The sequence below is a fragment of the Carcharodon carcharias genome, chromosome 6 (assembly GCF_017639515.1).
Source record: "Carcharodon carcharias isolate sCarCar2 chromosome 6, sCarCar2.pri, whole genome shotgun sequence".
Lineage (NCBI taxonomy): Eukaryota > Metazoa > Chordata > Chondrichthyes > Lamniformes > Lamnidae > Carcharodon > Carcharodon carcharias.
In genome coordinates, this window is record NC_054472.1 from 10669578 (window position 1) to 10696303 (window position 26726).

General features: G+C 50.9%; 1 protein-coding gene and 1 long non-coding RNA gene across 4 annotated transcripts in view; one reads left to right on the forward strand and one right to left on the reverse strand.

Annotated features, from left to right (window-relative positions):
- Nucleotides 1-808: 808 nt before the first annotated feature.
- LOC121278742 lies at nucleotides 809-19824 on the reverse strand. The gene is made up of 3 exons (XR_005943272.1): nucleotides 19671-19824; nucleotides 1873-2048; nucleotides 809-1740 (listed from the first exon to the last, which is right to left on the reverse strand). It is a non-coding gene; the product is annotated as an uncharacterized LOC121278742 (long non-coding RNA).
- Nucleotides 19825-19949: 125 nt separating this feature from the next.
- The window catches only part of LOC121278741 (zinc finger protein 236-like), a 137804-nt gene continuing 131027 nt past the window's right edge, over nucleotides 19950-26726 (forward strand). For all 3 annotated transcript variants that reach the window (XM_041189124.1, XM_041189126.1, XM_041189125.1), the window contains exon 1: nucleotides 19950-20015. In XM_041189124.1, the coding sequence (XP_041045058.1) occupies nucleotides 19967-20015 (49 nt within the window). In that variant the 5' untranslated portion in view covers nucleotides 19950-19966. The remainder of the gene's footprint in view (nucleotides 20016-26726) is intronic.

The following is a 26726-nucleotide window of genomic DNA, read 5'->3' on the forward strand; positions in this document are numbered from 1 at the left end:
ATACCTAGAATTGATACTATTGATGACTTTTTTCTCTACTCAAGGAATGGGAATGCTTCCTCCTTTCAAGTAATCTTTTTTATTAAGAATTCAGTTGACAAATTCAGCTTTAAATCCTTAAAATGCTGTTTCTGTTTGATACCAATAATTGCTCTTGTTTTAGATGTCATTTGTAGACTTACGTATCATTAGTATCTCTTCATTAACAGTTTGCTAAGAATGACATCTGTGTATTGATTGATGAAATATTGGCAACTCTACTGGTACCTTACCAGAAGTAAAATTAGTTTTATGTCAAAGTGTGAATATTCCCACTTTTCTTATGTTCATGGGGTGAGCACCACTGGCAAGGCCAGCATTTATTCCCTATTCTTTGTTTCCCTTCAGAAGGTGGTGGTGAGCCACCTTCTTGAGCCGCTGCAGTTCACATGATGTAGGTGCACCCACAGTGCAGTTAGGAGGATGTTCCAGGATGTTGATCCAGTGACAACAAAGGAATGGCGATATATTTCCAAGTCAAGATGGCAAGCAACTTGGAATGGAACTTGGAGGTGGTGATGTTCCCAAGCATCTGCCACCATGTTCTACTAGATGGTAGAGGTTGAGAGTTTGAAGTTATTCGGAGATGAAGAATGCCTGACAGATACAAAATGTGGCAGTCATAAACATTATTGCAAGCCAATATGTTGTGTAGTAAATAACAATGTAGTTATGTCTCAGTTTGCCAAAGATTATACAATCAACTTGGAATGCTATAGTATTGTATAAAAACTGCAAAATGATTTACTGATTTCACAAATGCCCGCTACTGGTAGGAAGCATAATCTCCATGTCAGAAAATCACATGCATGCTCTGTATGGTATTGTCTTAGTACATTAAAATAATCTTCTGATCCAGACTCTAGTATCAAGTTGATTTTATTTCAGTTATTAATTACAGTAAGCAGACAGACAATATATACAGTCCTGTCTACAAGCAAACAGGTCATTGAGATAACCCAGCCCTCCAGTTCTTACCTCTACTCCAGGTACTTCCAAATTGCCCAACTTCTCCCACAAACCTCACCTTTACATATCCCCACATAGCCCACCCCTTCTTGATTCACCACTCTTGACTAATATGGCCAAATGTGTAAGCCAGCAGCACAATGCTCGTTGCCGCCCTGCTACTGCCCCACCGCCCAAAGGCCTCAAACCATGAGTAATCTATTTAGCAAAGGCAAAATTCAGAAGCAACGGTTGTCAAGACAGCCTTCACAGGAAAATAGCATTAGGTGATGATTTAGTTCCTGGTTAATCATATTGTCAGCTGATACCAAACAAAAACAATGAGACAGTCTCACAAAGTCAGAGATAAGGAGGTTAGTTAGTCCTGTATTCAGGGGAAATGTGTGTGTGAATGCTCACTAGTTTTCATACATCCATAGCATTACTAGCCAATCTTGCTCATAACTCTTCACACACAAACGTTTTTCACAAAAATTATCCTTAAAAATATGAGCAAGTAAATAATTGAGGAATTGGGCAAAGAATATTAAGTGCTTGCAATATATGTCCACAACAGGATGCAAAAAGAAAAAGTTTTAACGTATATAATTGAGAATGAGATTTTGTAAAGTGGTAACTAATAAAACATTATTGGATCTCCCATGTTGTGGCTCATAGGAAGCCATCATAAGCATCTGTTACTTCATCAAAAACAGAAAATGCTGAAAAAAAACTCAGCAGGTCTAGCAGCACCTGTGGAGAGAGAAACAGAGTTAACGTTTTGAGTTCGTATGACCCTTCTTCAGAACTCTGTGGGCTAAATGTTTCTGTGCTGTAAGTATACTGCAGTTGCAGAATTGTACTAGCCAAGGGAATGTTATCTACCTGAACTCTTGGATGGAGGAGATGGTATATATCACAGTGAAAGCAGAGGAGAAAGGTAAACACAGCAATACAATTCTATAATTAGGCTTGGAGTATCAAATGTGGTCCAGCATGTTTTCCCCTGATTTGTCCTTGCAACACACGGAATAATGTTTAGCCCATGTTCATGTGATAATCTGGTTGAAATCAAGAATATATTATAAAATTTAGCAATTTTCATTCCTGCTATATACAGCATCAATTCATTATGCTCTTCTATGTACAGAACTGGATAATTATATGCAAGTGACTTATCCAGAAGATCAAAAGTAATGGTATGCTGTACAACATCTTTTCTTTACTTGTCCCATTACTGTCTCATTTTGCCTTGCCTCATCACCTGTTTTGTCATTTAATCTGTCTTCCACCCTATACACAACCTCTCTAGTTCTTTCCTCCTCCCCTGCCCCCTCACATTTCCCTGCCTACGTATTTGCTTAAAATCTGCTACATTTCTTAATTTCTCCCAGTCCTGATGAAACATTGGGCTGATCTTTATGTCCGGCAGGCAGGTGCCACCTGACCCGATTGGGTGTAAAATTGCACGAGAAGAGGTCGGGCAAGCATCCCGACGTCATCCCGCACTTGCATGTTTCGTTGGGTCTGTGCGCGCCAAAGTTGGAAGTGCACCTGCCGACAATTAAGAGGGCAATTAAGCTCATTAATGGCGCAATTGTCTCCAATGTTTCATGGCCCGTCCAACCTTATGGTTGGCAGAAGGGCAGAACGGCTAGGTGGTCTTTACATTTTTCATCAAACCTCATCCAAGGGCAGGATGAAATTTCCATTAAGAAATAAAATAATAATAAATATCTGTGGACCGCATTTTTATCAGCTGTATTTTCAGGTAGCTGTTTGTGATGCATGGACTTTTTTTTGCAGCTTTTTAAACATTTATTTGATGATTTTCAAGTCTGCAGCTCCCTGAGGCGGTTGTCTGCCTTCAGGGAGCTTTCTCGCAGCGCTCACCCGCGCCCGCGGAAATATCATCGCCCGCCCTCTTCCCGCCCCCACCCCGGCAGCGCTGAGCATTTTCAGCGCGTGTTTCATACAGGCCAGCCAGTATGAAATTGCGGTCGGCAGCCAGTCGCGTTTGAGGGCTCATTTCCCGACCGCTCCCAGGCCCACCAATCGTGCGCGCCCGCCAAAGGCAAAATTCGGGCCATTCACTTTTTTCTTCTCTCCGCAGATGTTGCCCGGCCAGCTGAGTATGTCCGGTATTTTGATCTTATTTTGTATTTTGGCTAACGTGGCTTATTTTCCCTTTAGTTAAGGGGTCTGACAGATGATGCTTAAATCTGGTGCAAAGGCCTACAACAGTTATTGCACTTTGAAAGTACTTCATTGGCTGTAAATGGAGGTTGTGAAAGGCACTATTTAAATGGAAGTTTTTTTTCTTTTTGTTCTACCGATGAAGCACCTTGGGATATTTTTCCAAGTTAAAGGCACTACAACAAATGCAAATTATTGTTTTTTTTTGGTTCTGAGTGAATTTGGAGTTAGAAATAGTTTGCCTCCTGTATCAGTAATTATCGGCTGCTAATTGTGGTAGATTTCAGTACTTCGTTGAAAGAGAAGTACTCAAACAAACTGTACAATATCAAAGAATGCATCTAATAGTAATATTGATATTTCATAATTCTAGTTCTATGGAATGCAAGATTTATATGAACATATATCTCACACAATTTATAGCACAGGAAAAGGCTTTCAGCTCCACTGGTCTATGCCAGTGTTTATGCTCCAGAGGAACCTCCCTCTCCAACCTACTTCATCTAACCCTTTTAGCATATCCTTCCATTCCTCTCATCATGTACTTATCTAGCTTCCCTTTTAATGCAACAATTTTCCTCTAATTCTTGTGGCACGTTCCACATTCTGATCACCCTGTGGTTAAAGGGCTTTCTCCTGAATTTATTAGTGACTATCTTATATTAATGACCCCTAGCTATAAGTGAAAGTCTCACCTCTACTTGTATCCTATTGAATTCTTCATAATTTTACAAGACTGCTATTGGGTCAGCTCACAGTCTTCACTTTTCTAAAGAACAGAGCTTAGGCCTGTTCAGTAAGAATGAACACACTTGAATTTACACGCACCTTTTAGGACCTCAGGGTCTACTGGCAATTAAGCATTTTTGAAGTGGTAAGGATGTTCCAATAATTTGAAGTCGTTACCTAACCCTTTTTAAGCCCACCCACTGCAGCTCATTTTTAAAATTTATTTGTTCGTGGGATGTGGGCGTCACTGGCTAGGCCAGCATTTATTGCCCATCCCTAATTACCCTTGAGAAGTTGCTGGTGAACTGCCTTCTTGAACTGCTGCAGTCCATGCGGTGTAGGTACACCCACTGTGCTGTTAGGGAGTTCCAGAATTTTGACGCCTCGAAAGTGAAGGAACGGCTGTTCTCATTACAGCCTTGTTCAAACATAGGCAAAAGAGTTGAACTCCAGAGTGAGGCGAGGTAAGTGACTGCCCTTGACATCAAGACAGCATTTGACCGAGTGTGGCATCAAGGAGCCCTAGCAAAACTGCAGTCAATGGGAATCGGGGGGGGGGGGGGAATTCTCCGCTGGTTGGAGCCATACTTAGCAAAAAGCAAGATGGTTGCGGTTGACGGAAATCAATCACCTCAGTTCCGGACATCACTGCGGGAGCTCCTCAGGGTAGTCTCCTAGGCCCAACTATCTTCAGCTGCTTCATCAATGACCTGCCTTCAATCATAAGGTCAGAAGTGGCATGTTTACTGATGATTGCACAATGTTCAGCAGTATTCGCGACTCCTCAGATACTGTAGTAGTCCGTGTTCAAATGCCAGGCAATGACCATCTCCAATAATAGAGAATCAAACCAAGGCCCCTTGATATTCAATGGCATTGCCATCGCTGAATTCCCCCATTATAAACATCCTGGGGGGGTTACCATTGACCAGGAACTGAATTGGACTAGCCATATAAATACTGTGGCTACCAGAGCAGGTCAGAGGCTAGGAATCCTGTGCGAGTCACATCTCCTGACTCCCAAAAGTCTGTCTACCATCTACAAGGCACAAGTCAGAAGTGTGATGGAATACTCTCCGCTTACCTGGGTGAGTGCAGTGCCAACACTCAAGAAGCTTGACACCATCCAGGACAAAGCAGCATGCTTCATTGGCACCCCTCCCACAAACAAACATTCACTTCCTCCACCACTGAAACAGTGGCAGCAGTGTGTACCATCTACAAGATGCATTGCTGAAGCTCACTCAGGCTCCTTAGGCAGCAACGTCCAAACCTGTGACCACTACCATCTTGAAGGACAGGGGCAGCACACCTGGGAACATCACCTGGAAGTTCCCCTCTTAACTACTCACTATCCTGACTTGGAAATATATCGCCGTTCCAGTTGCTGGGTCAAAATCCTGGAACTCCCTCCCTAACAAAACTGTGGGTGTGCCCACACCACGTGGACTGCAGTGGTTCAAGAAGGCAGCTCACCATCGCCTGCTCAAGGGCAATTAGGGATGGGCAATTAATGCTGGCCTGGCCAGCGACACCCACATCCTGTAAATGAATTAATAAAAAACTGAAAGTCAGGATGGCTTGTGGCTTTTTATTTTTACAAATCAATTACTTGAGCTTAATACAAAAGCAAGAAACTGCTGACGCTGGAAGGCTGAAATAAAGAGAGAGAATGCTCAAAGTACTCAGCAGTTCAGGCCAGTTCTGGCCGTAGGGCATTGACCTGAAATGTTCACTCGGTTTTTCTCTCTACAGATGCTGCTGACCTGCTGAGGTCTAATTTCCAACATTATTTGTTTTTATGATGTTTTACTTTTTTGACGTCCAAATAATTACCACTTCCTTAACTACCTAGTGGCTTTGCTATTTTCAACCTCGATGGTGTAGGGTCTGATACAATCAGAATATGTTAATGGGGAGCCCATGCCTATGAACGAGTCGGTGAAAATAACTTTTTTTACAAATACATGTTATGTCTTGTGGTTCCTAGAAGTTTGAAACAATCACAGTTTAGACTCAAATGCTGGAACTTCATCAAATGTATTTCTCAGATCACACCATGTGCTACAGGCGGATACATTGTTGGTTCAGTACACAAACTGTGGTGCAGTAATGAGTGAGGTGGCACTCTGGATACTTATGCATGCGTACATACATACCCATGAAATAATATAACATGGTTGGTGATCCTTATGCATATACCTTAAAGATCTGAAACATCTCTTATAGCCACAGTATTTATATGGCTAGTGCAGTTCAGTTCCTGTTCAATAGTAACCTCCAGGATGTTGATAATGGGGGATTCAGTGATGGCAATGCCATTGAATGTCAAGGGACCATGGTTAGATTCTCTGTTGTTGGGGTTGGTCATTGCCTGGCACCTGTGTGGCATGAATTTCCTGGGGATATGGTGGTGTAGGGGTAATGTCACTAGGGACAGGGGTTCAAATCCCACCACAGAAGCTGGTGGAATTTAAATTCAGTTAATGAATCTGGAATCTAAAACTAGTCACAGTAATCGATTGTTGTAAAAACCCATTTGCCATCCTGGCCTCTCCAGATCCACAGCAATGTGGTTGACTCTTAACTGCTCTCTGAAATGGCCTAGCAAGCCACTCAGTTCAAGGGCAATTAGGAATGGGCAACAAATGCTGGCCTTACCAGCAATGCCCACATCACATGAAAGAATGAAAAACCATTAACAGTGTTCACAGATGCTGCCTGAACTGCTGAGTATTTTGAGCATTTTCTAATTCTTTTCTGCAGATTTCCTGCAGTATCTTTCTTTGGATAATATATATTTGTGGGCAGTGCACACCTACTAACATTGACAGCAAATGTAAAAACATTTCTTTTACAAATACGCCTCCTCTGGGAGAGCTCTTGTGACAGAGTGAAGCTCCGAGTTCGAATGAGTCCCATTCCAGGACTTGATGGCCATGGGAGGTGCATTCATAATGCGGTTAAACAAGTTGAGTATTAACCTGCAAATCCTTCCGACACACGTCAATGGCAGACGTTAAAAGTAGGAGAGATTTCTGGTCAGTCATGTGGTGAAAAGAACTTTGGAGTTCAGGGTGGACAACTGTACAATATTTCAAGGGATTTCCCCTTATGATTGCACAATCTTCAGCACCATTCGCAACGACTCAGATACTGAAGCAGTCCATGTCCAAATGCAGCAAGACTTGGACAACGTTCAGGCTTGGGCTGATAAGTGGCAAGTAACATTCATGCCACACAAGTGTCAGGCAATTACCATCTCCAACAAGAGAACCCTGACCACCTCCTCACGACATTCAGTGGCATTAAATCCCCCACTATCGGTATCCTGGGAGGGGTTACCATTGACCAAAAACAGAGCTATGGCTGTAGGAGCAGGTCGGAGGCTGGGAATTCTGTAGAGGGTAACTCACCTCATGATTCCCCAAAGCCTGCCCACTATCTACTAGGCACAGGTAAGGAGTGTGATGGAATACTCTCCAATTGCCTGGATGGGTGCAGTGACAACACTCAAGAAGCTCGACACCATCCAGGACAAAGCAGTCTGCTTGGTTGGCATCTCATCCACCACCTTCAACATCCATTACCCCCAACACACTGGCAGCAGTGTGTACCATCTACAAGATGTGCTGCATCAACTCAGCAAGACTCCTTTGAAAGCATCTTCCAAACCTGTGACCTCTACCACCTAGAAGGCAGATGCATGGGAACACCACCACCACCAGCAAGTTGCCCTTCAAGCCACACACCATCCTGACTTGGAATTATATCGCCATTCCTTCACTGTCACTGGGTCAAAAACCTGGAACTTCCTCCCTTAACAGCACTGTGGGTGTACCTACTGGGACTCCCGAAATGAACTGTGACACCACCACCACCCTCTATATAGACTGTGCTGCCAGCTTACTGGTCTCCCTGCCTCACGCAGCCTCATACACATTCTCACACACCCTCCTGACCTCCCTCTCACATTCTCACCCTCCCTATCAAACACGCACACCCCCTGCTCTTGGCACCCATTCTCCCTCCCTTCTGCCTCATCCCCCTCCCTGCCTTCTCCTACCCGCATGCGCAGCCCCTCAGCCACTCTCCCTCGCCTGCCTCCCACGCAAACCCTCACCCCCTCTCATCGCCCTCTCGCGCCACACCGCTGGCTCCTCTCATCGCCATCCCATGCAACTTCGCCGCTCCCTCTCACCGCCCTCCCGCGCCACACTGCCAACCCCTCTCACCATGCTCCTGTACCACACCCTCTCACCAAGCTCCCGCGTCATACCACCGCCCCCTCTCACCGCCCTCTCGCGCCACACTGCCACCCCCTCTCACCGAGCTCCTGTACCACCCCCTCTCACCGTCCTCCCGCGCCACACTGCCACCCTCTCTCACCGCGCTCCTGCGCCACTCCCTCTCACCAAGCTCCTGCGCCACACTGCTGCCTCCTCTCACTGACCTCCCGTGCAACCCCCCGCCCCCTCTCACCAAGCTCCTGCGCCACACCATCACCCCCTCTCACCGCATTCCTGTGCCACACCCTCTCACTGCGCTCCTGCGCCACTGCCACCCCCTTGCCACACCCTCTCAACGCGCTCCCGCGCCACACCACTGCCCCCTCTCACCACGCTCCCGCGCCACACCACTGCCACCTCTCACCATGCTCCTGCGCCACACCACTGCCCCCTCTCACCACGCTCCTGCGCCACACCCTCTCACTGCTCTCCTGTGCAACCCCACCACCCCCTCTCACCGCCCTCCTGCGCCACACCGCCACCCCCTGTCAGCACGCTCCCGCATAACCCCTTGCCACCCCCAATCCCACTCTCGCTCCCCCAATCCCTCATTCCCCACAACGAAAACAGAAAAAGCAGGGAAAACTCAGCAGGTCTAACAGCATCTGTGGAGAGAAAGACAGAGTTAAGGTTTCGAGTCCATATGACTTCTTCAGAGCTCTGACGAACAGTCACACAGACTCGTAACATTAACTCCGTTTCCCAACCTTCCCACTGCGCCCTGCCCACCCCCCACCCCCTTGTCGTCACACAACCACGCCCCTCTCCCTGCCACACCACCAAGCCCTGACCCCCTTCATCCACTCTCACCCACACCACTCCCCTCGCTTTCACTCCCCGATTCAACCACACCATCCCCCCGTCCTCCCCACTTCATCCACTCTCACCCACCACATCCCCCTTCATCCCCCCTCGCCATCAGCCCCCTAATCCCCATCCTCTCGCAACCACCCCCCCCACAAACACCGGTCCCTCCATCCCCTCTCACCCACAAGCTCCCCTAGACCCTCCTGACACGCCCAGCCCCACTTATGCACTTCCCCAAACCCGCACATGCCCCCCACCCCCAACCATTATCACCTTCATCCCCCCCAAACCCCTATCGCTCACATGCTCCTCCCATCACCTCTCACCCATGACCCCGCCAACCCCTCACGCTCCCCCACCCCCACCTCGCAACCCCCATCCTCATCTGACGCCCCCATCCTCATCTCGCCCTCTCGCACCCACTGCATCGCCCTCCCCACAATCCCCTCTCAAACTCACCCCTCTATCCCCTCCCGCCCACCCCCAATCCCCTCGCCCCACACACACACACCCCCCCATCCCCTCCCCACCCCCCATACACACACACACACATCCCCTCCCCCCATACACACACAAACCCCCATCCCCTCCCCTCCCCCATACACACACCCCATCCCCTCCCCTCCCCTCATACACACACACCCCCATCCCCTCCCCCCATACACACACGCCCCCCCATCCCCTCCCCCCATATACACCCCCCCATCCCCTCCCCCCATACACACACACCCCCATACACACACGCACCCCCATCCCCTCATACACACACGTCCCCCCATCCCCTCCCCCCACATACACACACGCCTCCCCATCCCCTCCCCCCATATACACCCCCCCATCCCCTCCCCCCATACACACACACCCCCATACACACACGCACCCCCATCCCCTCATACACACACGTCCCCCCATCCCCTCCCCCCACATACACACACGCCTCCCCATCCCCTCCCCCCATATACACCCCCCCATCCCCTCCCCCCATACACACACTCCCCCATACACACACGCACCCCCATCCCCTCATACACACACGCCCCCCCATCCGCTCCCCCCATACACACACAACTCCCCATCACCTCCCCTCATACACACACGCCCCCGCCATACACACACATACCCCCATCCCCTCTGCCCATACACACACACACACCCCATCCCCTCCCCCCATACGCACACGCCCCCCCATCCCCTCCCCCCATACACACACACCCCCCCCATCCCCTCCCCCCATACACACACACACTCCCCATCCCCTCCCCCCATACACACACACACACCCCATCCCCTCCCCCCATACACACACACGCCCCCATATACACAACCCCCCATCCCCTCCCTCCACACACACACACCCCCTTCCCCTCCCCGATACACACAACTCCCATCCCCTCCCCCATATACACACCCCAATCCCCTCCCCCCATACACACACACAGCCCCCATCCCCTCCCCCCAAACACACACGGCCCCCCCATCCCCTCCCCCCATACACACACCCCCCCATCCCCTCCCCCCATACACACACCCCCCCATCCCCTCCCCCCATACACACACCCCCCCCATCCCCTCCCCCCATACACACACCCCCCCACCTTCCCCACCCCCCATACACACACACCCCCATTCCCTCCCCATCCCCTCACACACACCTCCATCCCCTCCCCCTCACACACACCACCTCCAATCCCCTCCACCTCACGCCCCCCCAAACCCCTCCCCCATACACACCCCCATCCCCTCCCCCCCATATACACCCCCCAATCCCCTTCCCCCTCACACACACACCCCCAATCCCCTCACACTCCCCCAATCCCTTCCCTCTCACACCCCCCCCCCCAATCCCCTCCCCCTCACACACCCGCCCAATCCCCTCCCCCCACACACATACACACCCAAAAAACCCCTCCCCTTCACACATACGCCCCCAAAAAACCCCTCCCCCTCACACACACACCCGCCCAATCCCCTCCCCCTCACACACACACCCCAATCCTCTCACACACCCCCAATCCCCTCCCGCTCACACACACACCCCAATCCCCTCCCCCCTTACACATACACACCCTCTCAATCCCCTCCTCCCTACACATACACACCCACCCAATCCCTTCCCCCTACACACACACCTCTCAATCACCTTCCCCTCCCCCCCACACCCCCAATCGACTCCCCCTCACACACACACACCCCAAACCCCTCCCCCTCACACACCCCAATCCCCTCCCCCTCACACACCCCAATCCCCTCCCCCTCACACACCCCAATCCCCGCCCCCTCACACACCCCAATCCCCACCCCCTCACAAACACACACCCCCAATCCCCTCCCCTCCACACATACACACACCTCCCAATCCCCTCCCCCCCACACATACACACCCCTCAATCTCTTCCCCCTCACACACACCCCCAAACCCCTCCACCCTACACATACACAGCCCCCCAATCCCCACCCCCACCCCCTCACACACCCCCCCCAATCCCCTCCCCACTACACACCCTACCAATCCCCTCCCCCCTACACATACACCCCCCAATCACCTACCCTACACATACACACCCCCCCAATCCCCACCCCCTACACATACACCCCCCAATCACCTACCCTACACATACACCGCCCAATCCCCTACCCCTACACACCCCCCAATCCTCTCCCCCTACACATACACACCCCCCCAATCCCCTCCCCATACACATACACACCCCCCAATTCCCTCCCCCTCACACCGCAATCCCCTCCCCCTCACACACACCCCCAACAATCCCCTCCCCCCTACACATATACACACCCCAATCCTCTCCCCCTACACATACACAGCCCCCCAATCCCCACCCCCTACACATACAACCCCCCCAATCACCTCCCCTTACACATATAAACCACCCCAAGCCCCTCCCCATCACACACACCCCCAATCCCCTCCCCCTCACACTTGCACACCCCCACAATCCCCTCCCCTTCACACATACCCTCCCCCAAATCCCCTCACCCCTACACACGCCCCCAATCCGCTCCCCCCTACACATACACAACCCCCCAATCCCCTCCCCCTACACATCCTCAAACCCCTCCCCCTACAAATACACCCCCCCAATCACCTCCCCCTACACATACACCCCCCTAATCCCCTCCCCAACACAAACACCCCCCAATCCGCCCCACTACACAAACACCCCCCCAATCCCCTCCCCCTACACGTACACAACCCCCAATCCCCTCCCCCTACACACACACCCCCTCCAATTCCCAACCTCTACACATACACACACACACCCCCCAATCCCCTCCCTCCTACACATACACACCCCCCAATCCCCTCCCCCTACACACACACCTCCCCAATCCCCTCACACACCCCCAATCCCCTCCCCCTCACACACACCCCCCAATTCCCTCCCCCTCACACACACCCCCCAATCCCCTCCCCCTCACACACACCCCCCAATCCCCTCCCCCTCACACACACCCCCCAATCCCCTCCCCCTCACACACACACCCCCCAATCCCCTCCCCCTCACACACACCCCCCAATCCCCTCCCCTACACACCCCCCAATTCCCTTCCCCTACACATACACACTCCCCCAATCCCCTCCCCCTACACATACACACTCCCCCAATCCCCTCCCCCTACACACTCCCCCAATCTCCTCCTCCTACATATACACACCACCCCAATCCCCTCCCCTACACATACACACCCCCCAATCCCCTTCTCCTACACATACACACCCCCCAATCCCCTTCTCCTACACATACACACCCCCCAATCCCATTCTCCTACACATACACCCCCCAATCCCCTACACATACACACCCCCCCAATCCCCTTCCCCTACACATACACACCCCGCAATCCCCTCCCCCTACACATACACACCCCCAATTCCCTCCCCCTACACATACACACCCCCAATCCCCTCCCCCTACACATACACACCCCCCAATCCCCTCCCCCCTAAACATACACACTACCCCAATCCCCTCACACACACCCCCCCAATCCCCTCCCCCTACACATACACCCCCCAATTCCCTCCCCCTACACATACACACCCCCAATCCCCTCCCACTACACATACACACCCCCAATCCCCTCCCCCTACACATACACACCCCCCAATCCCCTCCCCGTACACATACACACCCCCCAAATCCCCTCCCCCCTAAACATACACACCCCCCCAATCCCCTCCCCCTACACATACACCCCTCAATTCCCTCCCCCTACACATACACCCCCCCAATCCCCTCCCCCTACACATACACCCCCCCAATCCCCTCCCCCTACACATACACCCCTCAATTCCCTCCCCCTACACATACACCCCCCCAATCCCCTTCCCCTACACATACACCCCCCCAATCCCCTCCCCCTACACATACACCCCCCAATCCCCTCCCCCTACACATATACACCGCCCAATCCCCTCTCCCTACACATACACGCCGCCCAATCCCCTCCCCCTACAAATACACATCCCCCAATCCCCTCCCCCTACACATACACACCCCCCAATCCCCTCCCCCTACACATACACACCCCCCAATCCCCTCCCCGTACACATACACACCCCCCAATCACCTCCCCCCTAAACATACACACGACCCCAATCCCCTCACACAGACCCCCCCAATCCCCTCCCCCTACACATACTCCCAATTCCCTCCCACTACACATACACCCTCCCAATCCCCTCCCCCTACACATACACACCCCCAATCCCCTCCCCCTACACATACACACCCCCAATCCCCTCCCCTACACATACACACCCCCCCAATCCCCTCCCCCTAGACATACATACCCCCCAATCCCCTCCCCCTACACATACACACCCCCTCAATCCCCTCCCCCTACACACCCCCCAATCCCCTCACACACACCCCAGCCCCCTCCCCCTACACATACACCCCAATCCCCTCCCCCACACACATACACACCCCCCATCCCCTCCCCCTCACACCCCCCCCAATCCCCACCTCCCCTACACCTACACACCCCCCAATCCCCTCCCCCCTACACATACACACCCCCGCAATCCCCTCCCCCTCACACACACCCCAATCCCCTCCCACTCACACACACCCCAATCCCCTCCCCCGACATATAAACACCCCCCAATCCCCTCCCCCTACACGTAAACACCCCCCAATCCCCTCCCCTGCACATAAACACTCCCAATCCCCTCCCCCGACACATAAACACCCCCCAATCCCCTCACCCTACACATACACCCTCCCCCAATCCCCTCACCCTACACATACACCCTCCCCCAATCCCCTCCCCCTACACATACACCCCCCCGCAATACCCTCTCCTACACATACACACCCCCGCAATCCCCTCTCCTACACATACACCCCGCCCAATCCCCTGCCCCTACACATACACACCCCCAATCCCCTCCCCCTACACATACACACCCCCCAATTCCCTCCCCCTACACATACACATCTCCCAATCCCCTCCCCCTACACATACACACCCCACCAATCCCCTCCCCCTACACATACACACCCCACCAATCCCCTCCCCTTACACATACACCCCCCCATTCCCTCCCCCCTACACATACACCCCCCCATCCCCTCACACACCCCTGCCCCCTCCCCCTACACCCCAATACCCTCCCCCACACATACACACCCCCCAATCCCCTCCCCGTACACATACACACCCCCCAATCACCTCCCCCCTAAACATACACACGACCCCAATCCCCTCACACAGACCCCCCCAATCCCCTCCCCCTACACATACTCCCAATTCCCTCCCACTACACATACACCCTCCCAATCCCCTCCCCCTACACATACACACCCCCAATCCCCTCCCCCTACACATACACACCCCCAATCCCCTCCCCTACACATACACACCCCCCCAATCCCCTCCCCCTAGACATACATACCCCCCAATCCCCTCCCCCTACACATACACACCCCCCAATCCCCTCCCCCTACACACCCCCCAATCCCCTCACACACACCCCAGCCCCCTCCCCCTACACATACACCCCAATCCCCTCCCCCACACACATACACACCCCCCATCCCCTCCCCCTCACACCCCCCCCAATCCCCACCTCCCCTACACCTACACACCCCCCAATCCCCTCCCCCCTACACATACACACCCCCGCAATCCCCTCCCCCTCACACACACCCCAATCCCCTCCCACTCACACACACCCCAATCCCCTCCCCCGACATATAAACACCCCCCAATCCCCTCCCCCTACACATAAACACCCCCCAATCCCCTCCCCCTACACGTAAACACCCCCCAATCCCCTCCCCTGCACATAAACACCCCCAATCCCCTCCCCCGACACATAAACACCCCCCAATCCCCTCACCCTACACATACACCCTCCCCCAATCCCCTCACCCTACACATACACCCTCCCCCAATCCCCTCCCCCTACACATACACCCCCCCGCAATACCCTCTCCTACACATACACACCCCCGCAATCCCCTCTCCTACACATACACCCCGCCCAATCCCCTGCCCCTACACATACACACACCCCCAATCCCCTCCCCCTACACATACACACCCCCCAATTCCCTCCCCCTACACATACACATCTCCCAATCCCCTCCCCCTACACATACACACCCCACCAATCCCCTCCCCCTACACATACACACCCCACCAATCCCCTCCCCTTACACATACACCCCCCCATTCCCTCCCCCCTACACATACACCCCCCCATCCCCTCACACACCCCTGCCCCCTCCCCCTACACCCCAATACCCTCCCCCACACACATACACACCCCCCATCCCCTCCCACACACATACACACACCCCATCCCCTCCCTCTCACACACCCACCCCAATCCCCACCTCCCCTACACATACACATCCCTCAATCCACTCCCCCTCACACATACACACCCCCCTAATCTCCTCCCCCCACACATACACACACCCCCAATCCCCTCCCCCTCACATACACACCCTCCCAATTCCCTCCCCCCTACACATACACACCCCCGCAATCCCCTCACACACACCACCCGAATCCATTCCCCCTCACACACACCCCAATCCCCTCCCCCTACACATACACACCCCCCCAATCCCCTCCCCCTACACATACACACCCCCCCAATCCCCTCCCCCTACACATACACACCCCACCAATCCCCTCCCCTACACATACACACCCCACCAATCCCCTCCCCCTACACATACACACCCCACCAATCCCCTCCCCCTACACATACACACCCCACCAATCCCCTCCCCCTACACATACACACCCCACCAATCCCCTCCCCCTACACATACACACCCCACCAATCCCCTCCCCCTACACATACACAGGCCCCAATCCCCTCCCCCTACACATACACCCCCCAATCCCCTCCCCCCTACACATACACCCCCCCAATCCCCTCACACACCCCAGCCCCCTCCCCCACACATACACCCCAATACCCTCCCCCACACACATACACACCCCCCATCCCCTCCCCCACACACATACACACCCCCCATCCCATCCCCCTCACACACCCACCCCAATCCCCACCTCCCCTACACATACACACCCCTCAATCCACTCCCCCTCACACATACACACCCCCCTAATCTCCTCCCCCCACACATACACCCCCCCCAATCCCCTCCCCCTCACATACACACCCTCCCAATCCCCTCCCCCCTACACATACACACCCCCGCAATCCCCTCACACACACCCCCCGAATCCCCTCCTCCTCCCCCTCACACACACCCCAATCCCCTCCCACTACACATACACACCTCCAATCCCCTCCCCCTACACATACACACCCCCCAATCCCCTCCCCCTACACATACACACCCCCCAATCCCCTCTCTTACACATACACAACCCCCAATCCCCTCCCCTACACATACACACCCCCCAATCCCCTCCCCTACACATACACACCCTCCCAATCCCTTCCCCCTACACATACACACCCTCCCAATCCCTTCCCCCTACACATACGCACCCCCACAATCCCCTCACACACACCCCCCAATCCCCTCCCCCTCACACACACACCCCAATCCCCTCACACACACCCCAGCCCCCTCCCCCCTACACATACACCCCAATCCCCTCCCCCACACAAATACACACCCCCCATCCCCTCCCCCTCGCACACCCCCCCAATCCCCACCTCCCCTACACCTACACACCCCCCAATCCCCTCCCCCCTACACATACACACCCCGCAATCCCCTCACACACACCCCCCGAATCCCCTCCTCCTCCCCCTCACACACACCCCAATCCCCTCCCACTACACATACACACCCCCCAATCCCCTCCTCCTACACATACACACCCCCAATCCCCTCCCCCTACACATACACCCTCCCCCAATCCCCTCCCCCTAGACATACACCCTCCCCAATCCCCTACCCCTACACATACACCCCCCGCAATCCCCTCTCTTACACATCCACAACCCCCAATCCCCTCCCCTACACATACACAACCCCCAATCCCCTCCCCTACACATACACACCCTCCCAATCCCTTCCCCCTACACATACGCACCCTCCCAATCCCTTCCCCCTACACATACGCACCCCCACAATCCCCTCACACACCCCCCCCAATCCCCTCCCCCTACACATACACACCCCCAATCCCCTCCCCCTACACATACGCACCCTCCAATCCCCTCCCCCTACACATACGCACCCTCCAATCCCCTCCCCCTACACATACACACCGCCCCAATCCCTTCCCCCTACACATACACACCGCCCCAATCCCTTCCCCCTACACATACGTACCCCCACAATCCCCTCACACACGCACCCCAATCCCCTCACACACACCCCCCCAATCCCCTCCCCCTCACACACACCCCAATCCCCTCCCACTCACACACACCCCAATCCCCTCCCCTACATATAAACACCCCCTAATCCCCTCCCCCTACACGTAAACACCCCCCAATCCCCTCCCCCTACACGTAAACACCCCCCAATCCCCTCCCCCTACACGTAAACACCCCCCAATCCCCTCCCCTACACGTAAACACCCCCCAATCCTCTTCCCTTACACGTAAACACCCCCAATCCTCTCCTCCTACACATAAACACCCCCAATCCCCTCCCCTACACAAACACCCCCCAATCCCCTCCCCCTACACATACACCCTCCCCCAATCCCTTCCCCCTACACATACACCCCCCCGCAATCCCCTCTCCTACACATACACACACCCGCAATCCCCTCTCCTACACATACACACCGCCCCAATCCCCTCCCCTACACATACACACCCTCCCAATCCCTTCCCCCTACACATACGCACCCCCACAATCCCCTCACACACACCCCCCAATCCCCTCCCCCTCACACACCCCCAATCCCCTCCCCCTCACACACCCCCAATCCCCTCCCACACCCCCCAAATCCCTCCCCCTCACACACCCCCCAAATCCCTCCCCCTCACACACCCCCCGATCCCTTCCCCCTACACATACGCACCCAATCCCCTCCCCCCTACACATACGCACCCCCCAATCCCCTCCCCCCTACACATACGCACCCCCCAATCCCCTCCCCCCTACACATACGCACCCCCCAATCCCCTCCCCCCTACACATACGCACCCCCCAATCCCCTCCCCCCTTCACATACGCACCCCCCAATCCCCTCCCCCCTACACATACGCACCCCCCAATCCCCTCCCCCCTACACATACGCACCCCCCAATCCCCTCCCCCCTACACATACGCACCCCCCAATCCCCTCCCCCCTACACATACGCACCCCCCAATCCCCTCCCCCCTACACATACGCACCCCTCAATCCCCTCCCCTACACATACACACCCCCCCAATCCCCTCCCCCCTACACACACACACCCCCCCAATCCCCTCTCACACACCCCCCAATCCCCTCACACACACCCCCCAATCCCCTCCCTCCTACACACACACACCCCGAATCCCATCTCACACACCCCCCAATTCCCTCCTCCTCACACACCCCACCAATCCCCTCACACACACCCCCCCAATCCCCTCTCACACACCCCCCAATCCCCTCACACACACCCCCCCAATCCCCTCCCCTCTCACACACCCCCCAATCCCCTCTCACACACCCCCCAATCCCCTCCTACACACACACACCCCGAATCCCATCTCACACACCCCCCAATTCCCTCCTCCTCACACACCCCCCCAATCCCCTCACACACACCCCCCCAATCCCCTCTCACACACCCCCCAATCCCCTCACACACACCCCCCCAATCCCCTCCCCTCTCACACACCCCCCAATCCCCTCCCACTCACACACCCCCCAATCCCCTCACACACACCTCCCAATCCCCTCCCCCTACACATACACACCCCCCCCAATCTTCTCCCTCCCCCCCCCCCTCAATCCTCCCCTCACACACACACACCCCCCAACCCCTCTTCCTCCCACCGGCCGCCATTTTGCTTTTCTATCCTGTCAGCGAGTAAGAAATGGGGGGGGGGGGGGGGGGTATATAAAAAAAATATTCCCGATTCGGGCCCTCTGGAAACATGAACACGTCCCGTAGGGAGCGGCGGTAACGCCTGTGATCGAGAGCTAACGAAAACGGTGGAGGCACCCCGGTCTCCCCTCTCTCCCTCTCTCTCGCTGCCTTACCGGTTTCTCCGCCGGCCGCCATTTTGTCTCCTCCTCCCCGCTGCCGAAGCGCCGCCCGCGCGCCTCCCGCACTCGCACAAACAATAATATGGGCAAATATCTCCCGTAAAGCTCCAGTCTGCGGGGTAGGGTAGTGTAAAGTCGGGGTGGTGGTGGTGGTGGGGGGGGGGGGGGGGTGGTAATAGAAAGAAAAAAAAGAGGAGGGGTGGTGGTGGGTGTGTGTGTGAGTGGGTGTGTGGTAGGGTTGGGGGTTGGGGGGTGGGGGGGGGGGGAGGGTTGGGGGAGGAAGGAAAATAATGCCGCGCGGTCGACCTCCTAAAACACCGGTAAAGAACTCGGAGGCGGGTAAGTGGGTGATTTTTTTTTTGGGGGAAGGGAAAAAAATCTTTTTTAAAATTTACATTTAAAAAAAATATATACATATGATTCTTCGGATGTTATGAAGAGCGCTCGGGGAGAGAGAGAGAGGGAGAGAGGCGTGCGGCCTGCTACGGCCCGGGCGCCACCCCCCCCCCCCCCTCCTCCCTCCCTCTCTCTGTCTCTCTGTCTCTCTCTCTCTCTCTCTCTCCGGTCCCCGGTGATGAGGCCGGGGCGGGAGGGTCGCCGCTCTTACTGGGGAGGGAGATGGCTGAAATATAGTCCCCGGATATTGTCCTCACTCTTGTCAAGTCAGTCAGTGTGCGGGAAAGGAGGCGCAATGATATATATCTATATCTATATTTATATGGAGTGTAGTGTGTTTTTTAAACCAACGCCGTCAACGGTTAAGAAGAAAAATTAAACCCCCTCTCTCTCTCTCTCTCTCTCTCCTCACTCACTCTCTATTATTGTCTCTGAAGATTTGACCTGAGTGAGTGATGGTCTGGCTTTTTTTCTTTTATTTTTTATTAAATATAAATATATATATATATAGAGAGAGAGAGAGAGAGAGAGATAGATGTAATATTTAAAACAAAATGAAAATGGCCGCGTTTGCAAACCAAAAGAGAATTTAAAGAGAGAGTCTTCATAGAAAATATTGAGAGGGTTTTCTTTATTTTTTTTTTGTTTATTGTTTGAGGAGGAGGGGGAGGAGGAGGAGGACGGGGGGGCAAAACAACCACCTTCTCCCCTGGCCCAGGTCTCACCTTGTAGGATTATAACCATTTCATCTCTCCCCCCCCCCCCCCTCTCCCCTTAATTGTTCTATTTTTGTAAGCTTTTTTAAAACATATATATTTTATTTCTCTGTGTGTATGTGTGTTACCCCTTCCCTTTTAGTTTTGTTGTAGATCATCGTTTTATTTTTGTAATTTTTCACATGGAGAATTGTGTTTTCTCTCCCTGTCCCTTCTTCCTTCTAGTTCTGTTGAAGAGCATTTAGTTTTAGTTTTGTGGCTCTTTTACTTAAGTATTGTCTCTTTTTTCCCTCTTTGGTGTTGTTCCTCCCCTATGGTTTTGTTGCAGATCATTGTTTTATTTTTGTGATCTGTTTTAAATTTAAAATTGTGTTTTCTTTCTGCCTCCCTTCTAGTTCTGTTGCAGAGCGTTTAAGTTTTATTTTTGTAAGCCTTTTTAAATTTAAATACTGTTTTTTTTTCTCTTTCTTTGTTTCTGTCTCTTCCTCCCCACCTTCTAGTTTTCTGGCAGAGTATTTAGTGGCCCCTTTTGCAGTTCTGGCTTGTCTTAAAATCACAGTGCAAATTATGTACAACAAAAGTGAGAGGAGGAGCAAAATGGCGAGGCCTTTCTCTAGAAAGTTATATTTTTGAGAAGTGCCTTCATTATGTTTTTCTAAATGATGCAAACCTGTTTTTTTTAAACGCCCCCCCCCCCCTTTCTCTGGTTCATTTGTAATAATTAAATGTCCGTAAACCTACAAGAACCCAGCAAAGTTTATGGCTTATACACTCTCATGTTGGAGGTATGTGAGATTGAAAACATTAAATAGAAGTCAACATTAATAATGTTAAATGTGCCATTCATGCCAAATGGAACAGTTAAGTTGATTTTTTTCATTGTGAACTATTTTCTCCTGCATCTGGATTTGTTCATGTACTGCAGGAAGAACTGAGGTTTCACTAGGTTGCGATAGGCCAGACCTGATCTGTCACTAACAAATGGATGAAGCTAAACTTATGTGCTGTGTATTTAAGCTTGACTCTGATGTTCTTCCCCTGAAATTGCCCCTGCTTATTCTTGCAGTTTCTTCTTTATAATACTAAGGGAGGGGGTGGGGGAAGAAGCAAGTGTCCCCCCCCCCCCACCATTGTCTTTTCTTCCTTTCTGAGGGGAAGATTTGAAACTTGTCTTTGTATTATATTATGGTGGGTTTAACATTTGGTATAGAATCAAAAAATGCTGGAAATACTAAGCAGCCCAGGCAGCATCTGTGAAGAAACAGAATTCACATTTCAAATTGTTAACCTTTTGTCAGAATACAAACAATTCTTCGGAGAGATCGACAACCTGAAATGTTAACCCTGTTTCTATCTCCACAGATGCTGTCTGACTTGCTGAATATTTTCAGTGTTTTCTGTTTTATTTCAACAATAATTTGGCTTTGTATTAACATTTGATATTTTTGCGTTACTATCACATAATGAGCAATTTGACTCGGAGTGGCAAATGCTGATTAAAAACACTGGAATTATTCAGGAGACCATTGGATGTTATATTGGGCATTACAAGATTGTATAACCTGACATCCTCTTCATCTGTACTTTGTATGTGCTTGTTATTCCTTTTGGTTAGCCCTTCTCTTTTGCTGCCATTTCTGTGGTATAATAATGCTTAAAGGGTACTTTCCTTCATGCTAACAGTGTCTTTTATGATTTTCCTCTAGTGCTGATAAATTAGCCATAATCATTAGTATTGCCAGGTGCTGTTATAGCAAAACAAAGTCTGATTTCAGGAAGTCAGTCCGTAATGTATTTTTTTCAACACTTATTGGATGAGAATGCCTGTAAATGATCATGTTTATTTCATAGTATTTTGCTGCACAATTATTTAGGATTTTCGATTTATGGCCTGAATTTTGCATTTGTCAGGCGTGTGTGATCGGCGGGCCCGGAAGCGGACATGAAATGCGCTTCTGCTCACAATCGGCCCCAGGCCGTAATCTTATCCTGGATGGCCAATTAACGGCCAGCCAGCATGAAACTGAGAAAGGCACAGCACTGCCATTGGGGGCAGGAAGAGGGCGTGCGCCGACGTCACCCCGGGCGCGGGTAAGCGCTTTGAGAGAGGTCCCTTGAAGGCAGGCAGCTGCCTCAGGGCGCTGCAGACCTGCAAGTAAAGCCCAAAAATGCTGCAAAAAATGTCCATGCAGCACAATCAAGCAACTGAAAGCAGAGCTCATTTGAAAAAAAACAGCCCCAAGATATATTTTTATTTTAAATCCTAACGGAGATTTTTTCCCACCTTTGGTACCAAAAATGTGAAGCCCGCCTGGCCGATTGGGCACCTGATTTTTGTGCACGCCCACTGAGCAAAATATCGTGCGAGTGCATGATGACATCAGGATGCTCGCCCATCATTTTGCGCAATTTCACACCTGTTTGGGTCGGACGCACCCGCGAAACATAAAATTCTGGCCTATGTGTAAAATCAGTGCAGGCGTTACCTTTAGCAAGGTACAAACGGACTGATGAGATTGGACAAGGTGAGGCTTTGGAAAGGAGAAGACTGAGGGCTGCCCTGATGGAGGTCTTTACAATGATAGGTCAGACATAGAGAAGCTGTTTCCACTTTTGGGAAGGACCAGAACTAGGGACCAAAAATGTAGGATGGTTACTAATAAAACCAATAGATATTCAGAAAAATACATCCTTGGCACAGAGAGATGCTTAAGTGTGGAGCATGCTACTTACTACGAGAAATAGTTGAGGCAACTAGTACTGGTGCATTTTAAGGGGGAGCTAAATAAACACACAAGGAGGGGATGGCATAGTGGTATAGCCGCTACACTAATAATCCAGAGACCCAGGGTAATGCTATGGGGACCTGGGTTCCTGCCTCAGCATGTGGCAGAATTTGAATTCAATAAAAAGCTGGAAATAAAAGTCTAATGATGACCATGAAACCATTGTCAATTATTGTAAAAACCCGTCTGGTTCACTAATGTGCTTTAAGGAAGGAAATCTGCTGTCCTTACCTGGCCTGGCCTACATGTGACTCCAGGCCAACTGCAATGTGGTTGAATCTTAACTGCCCTCTGAATAAGGGCAATTCAGGATGGGCAATAAATGCATGCCTAGCCAGTGATGCCCACATCCCATGACTGAATTTTAAAAAATGAAGGAATAAAAGGATATGTTGGTGGGATCAGGTGAAGGGTAGGAGAAGTCTTGTGTGGAGCATAAACACCAGCATGGGCCATATGGCCTGTTTCTGTGCTGCAAATACAGTTGCATAATCATTTAAAGACCTACAGTTGTATTGATATGTCTAAGCTGCTAAAAGTTGCTCCGCTCATTCGAGTCCTGTGTTTAGTCTACTTGCATGTTGTTTCACCAAAGGGGTTAAAGTATAAGACTGGTAATGATGTGCTCACAAGTATCAAAGCTCGAGCATCAAAGCTCTGTTAGAACTTTAGCAGTAATGATAACTCCTGATGAAGTAATTATGAACTCTTCTCTTTCCTCACATCAATCAGCTTTCTTCTCTGTACACACAATATTTTGGGATGACTTGTTTTACTAAGGCACGCAAGCTGAAACGGACTTTAGTCAAAACAGAAGTTGCTGGAAAAACTGAGCATGTCAGACAGCATCTGTAGAGAGAGAGAGACACACACACATAATCTTCACGGATGCTTCCTGACCTGCTGAGTTTTTCCAGCACTTTTCCCTTTATGTTTCAGATTTTTAGAATTTTTAGAAATATTAGAATATTTTGCTGTTTATTTTTTTTTGCTTTGAAGAGTCAGCTTTGAACAATTGAAATTTGTATTTAAAAAAAAGTTGGGTGAAACCTTTCTTTTGGAACTGAGACCATTGCTATGGAGCAAAAGTTATCTGATGGAGCGTTCACTTTCCAAGTACTTTTAAATGATTGTTTCTAGGTCAGGTAACAATGCCTTTGACTGCCAGGGGTGCTAAGCCAACCATAGAGACAGATACTGAGGCAGTTGTTTAAAAAAACTATACAATTTAGTACTAATTTAATAATTTATAACTCCCCTTCTTTAGGTTCCTTTTTAATTCTAAGTTACTACATGCATGGAGCTCTGGTCTGGCGGCTTGTGTTATTTTGTTCTGCTACAGTTCAGTGGCAATTCTGGGCAGTGTCTTGGCACAAACTGCTGTTAGGGAAAAATGCAGCATATGAAATGAGAGACCTGGTATTACTTTGGTTTTATTTTTACCTGTTGTTTTTACGGGTAAAATTGATGATATCAGTACTTATTTTAATGTGTACATTAATTGCTGAACCTTGTGTTGATGGCATAAATCGCAAAACTGCAGAGTACTTGTAAGCATGCAAGGAAATTTAAGAAAAAGAGTGACTGTGGGGTGGTTTATGTCAGAGTCACCACATCACATATGTTAGCCTTACATGATTTCCAAGGTGAATGTGGGACAGTGTTAAATAGGATATGTGTATTTGACGCAATGCTGACAGTATGAATATTGAGACTGCTCCTAGTTTGACTCTGGGTATATAAAAGAGAAACCTTGATAAACATTGGGCATGAGGGGAGGGGGAAATCAATAACGAGACACATTTTGCTTTTGGTGTCTCACTGATCAGACTATTTGAATAAGCCACTGTCAATTTTTAACAGCAGAGAATGAAATTTCTTCTGAGCACTCATGAATTCAGGGTTCAATGCTGGCATTTTCGCCTCTGAATCCGATAGTTTATGTCCCATTCCAGAGACAAATAACCACATGGAGTGATGAGAGTGGTTACATCACAGAAGGAGGTCATTTGGTCCATCAAGCCTGTGTTAGATCTCTGCATGGTAATTTTAACTAGTCCACTCCCCCGTCCTTTCCTATAGCCCTGCATTTTTTTTTCCCAGTCGGGGTTTATCCAATTCTCTTTTGAAAGCAATGATTGAATGTCCTTCCACCGCCCTTCCAGATCATTACCACTCCCCATATTTCAAAAAAGATTTTTTTCTCAAGTTGCCTTTGGTTCTTTTCCAATCAGTTTAAATCCGTCTCCTCTGGTTTTTAACCCTTCTTCCTGTGAAGAACCATTTCTCTCTAGACCCCTTATGATTTTTAAAGCCTCTATCAAATCTCGTCTCAACATTCTCTTCTCTAAGGATAACAACTGCAGCTTCCCCAAACTACCCATGTAACTTTACAAACCTCAATTAAATCAATTATCTTTCTTTCTATCTCCACTTGAGGAAGTGCTTTTAATATCTTGTGAGCCTGAGCACACACATCCTTCAGCTTTCCTTAAAATCATAAATTTTAATTAACATGTTCAGGGTTACAGGGAGAAAGCAGGAGAATGAATGGCACTAGGTGAAATGGTCAGAGAGCCAATGCACACATGATGAGCTGAATGGCCACCTTTTGCACTGTGAATCTGTTAACAAAATGAACCACCGCATGTTTACTAACATTGAATCCAACCACAACTCTTTTTTAAACTATTCCATTCCATCTTCAATTTTTTGCCTATTCCATCATGTCATCAATATGCCTTTGCAGCCTCTTTGGTCCTGGTAATTATTTACCATACCTTCATGTCAATATTACCTGTAAATTTAGCATTCTCTTTAGCCAGATACTCAAATCATTGGTACACATAATTTAGGCTGTCTCTTCCGTGCAGCACTGAGGGAGTGCTGCACTGTCTAGAAGTGCCACCTTTCGGGAGGAGACCGTCAACCGAGGCCCTGTCTCTTACTTGTGTGTTACAGATCATGTGCCACTTTTTGAACTGCAAGGACATTCTCCCAGTGTCCTGGCTAACATTTATCCCTCAACCAAGATCACCAAAATAGATCATCTGCTTAGTTATCTCGTTGCCGTTTGTATAACCTTACTGTGTGCAAATTGGATATTGTGTTTATCTACTTTACAACTGTGGTCAAACTTGAAAAGTACTTCA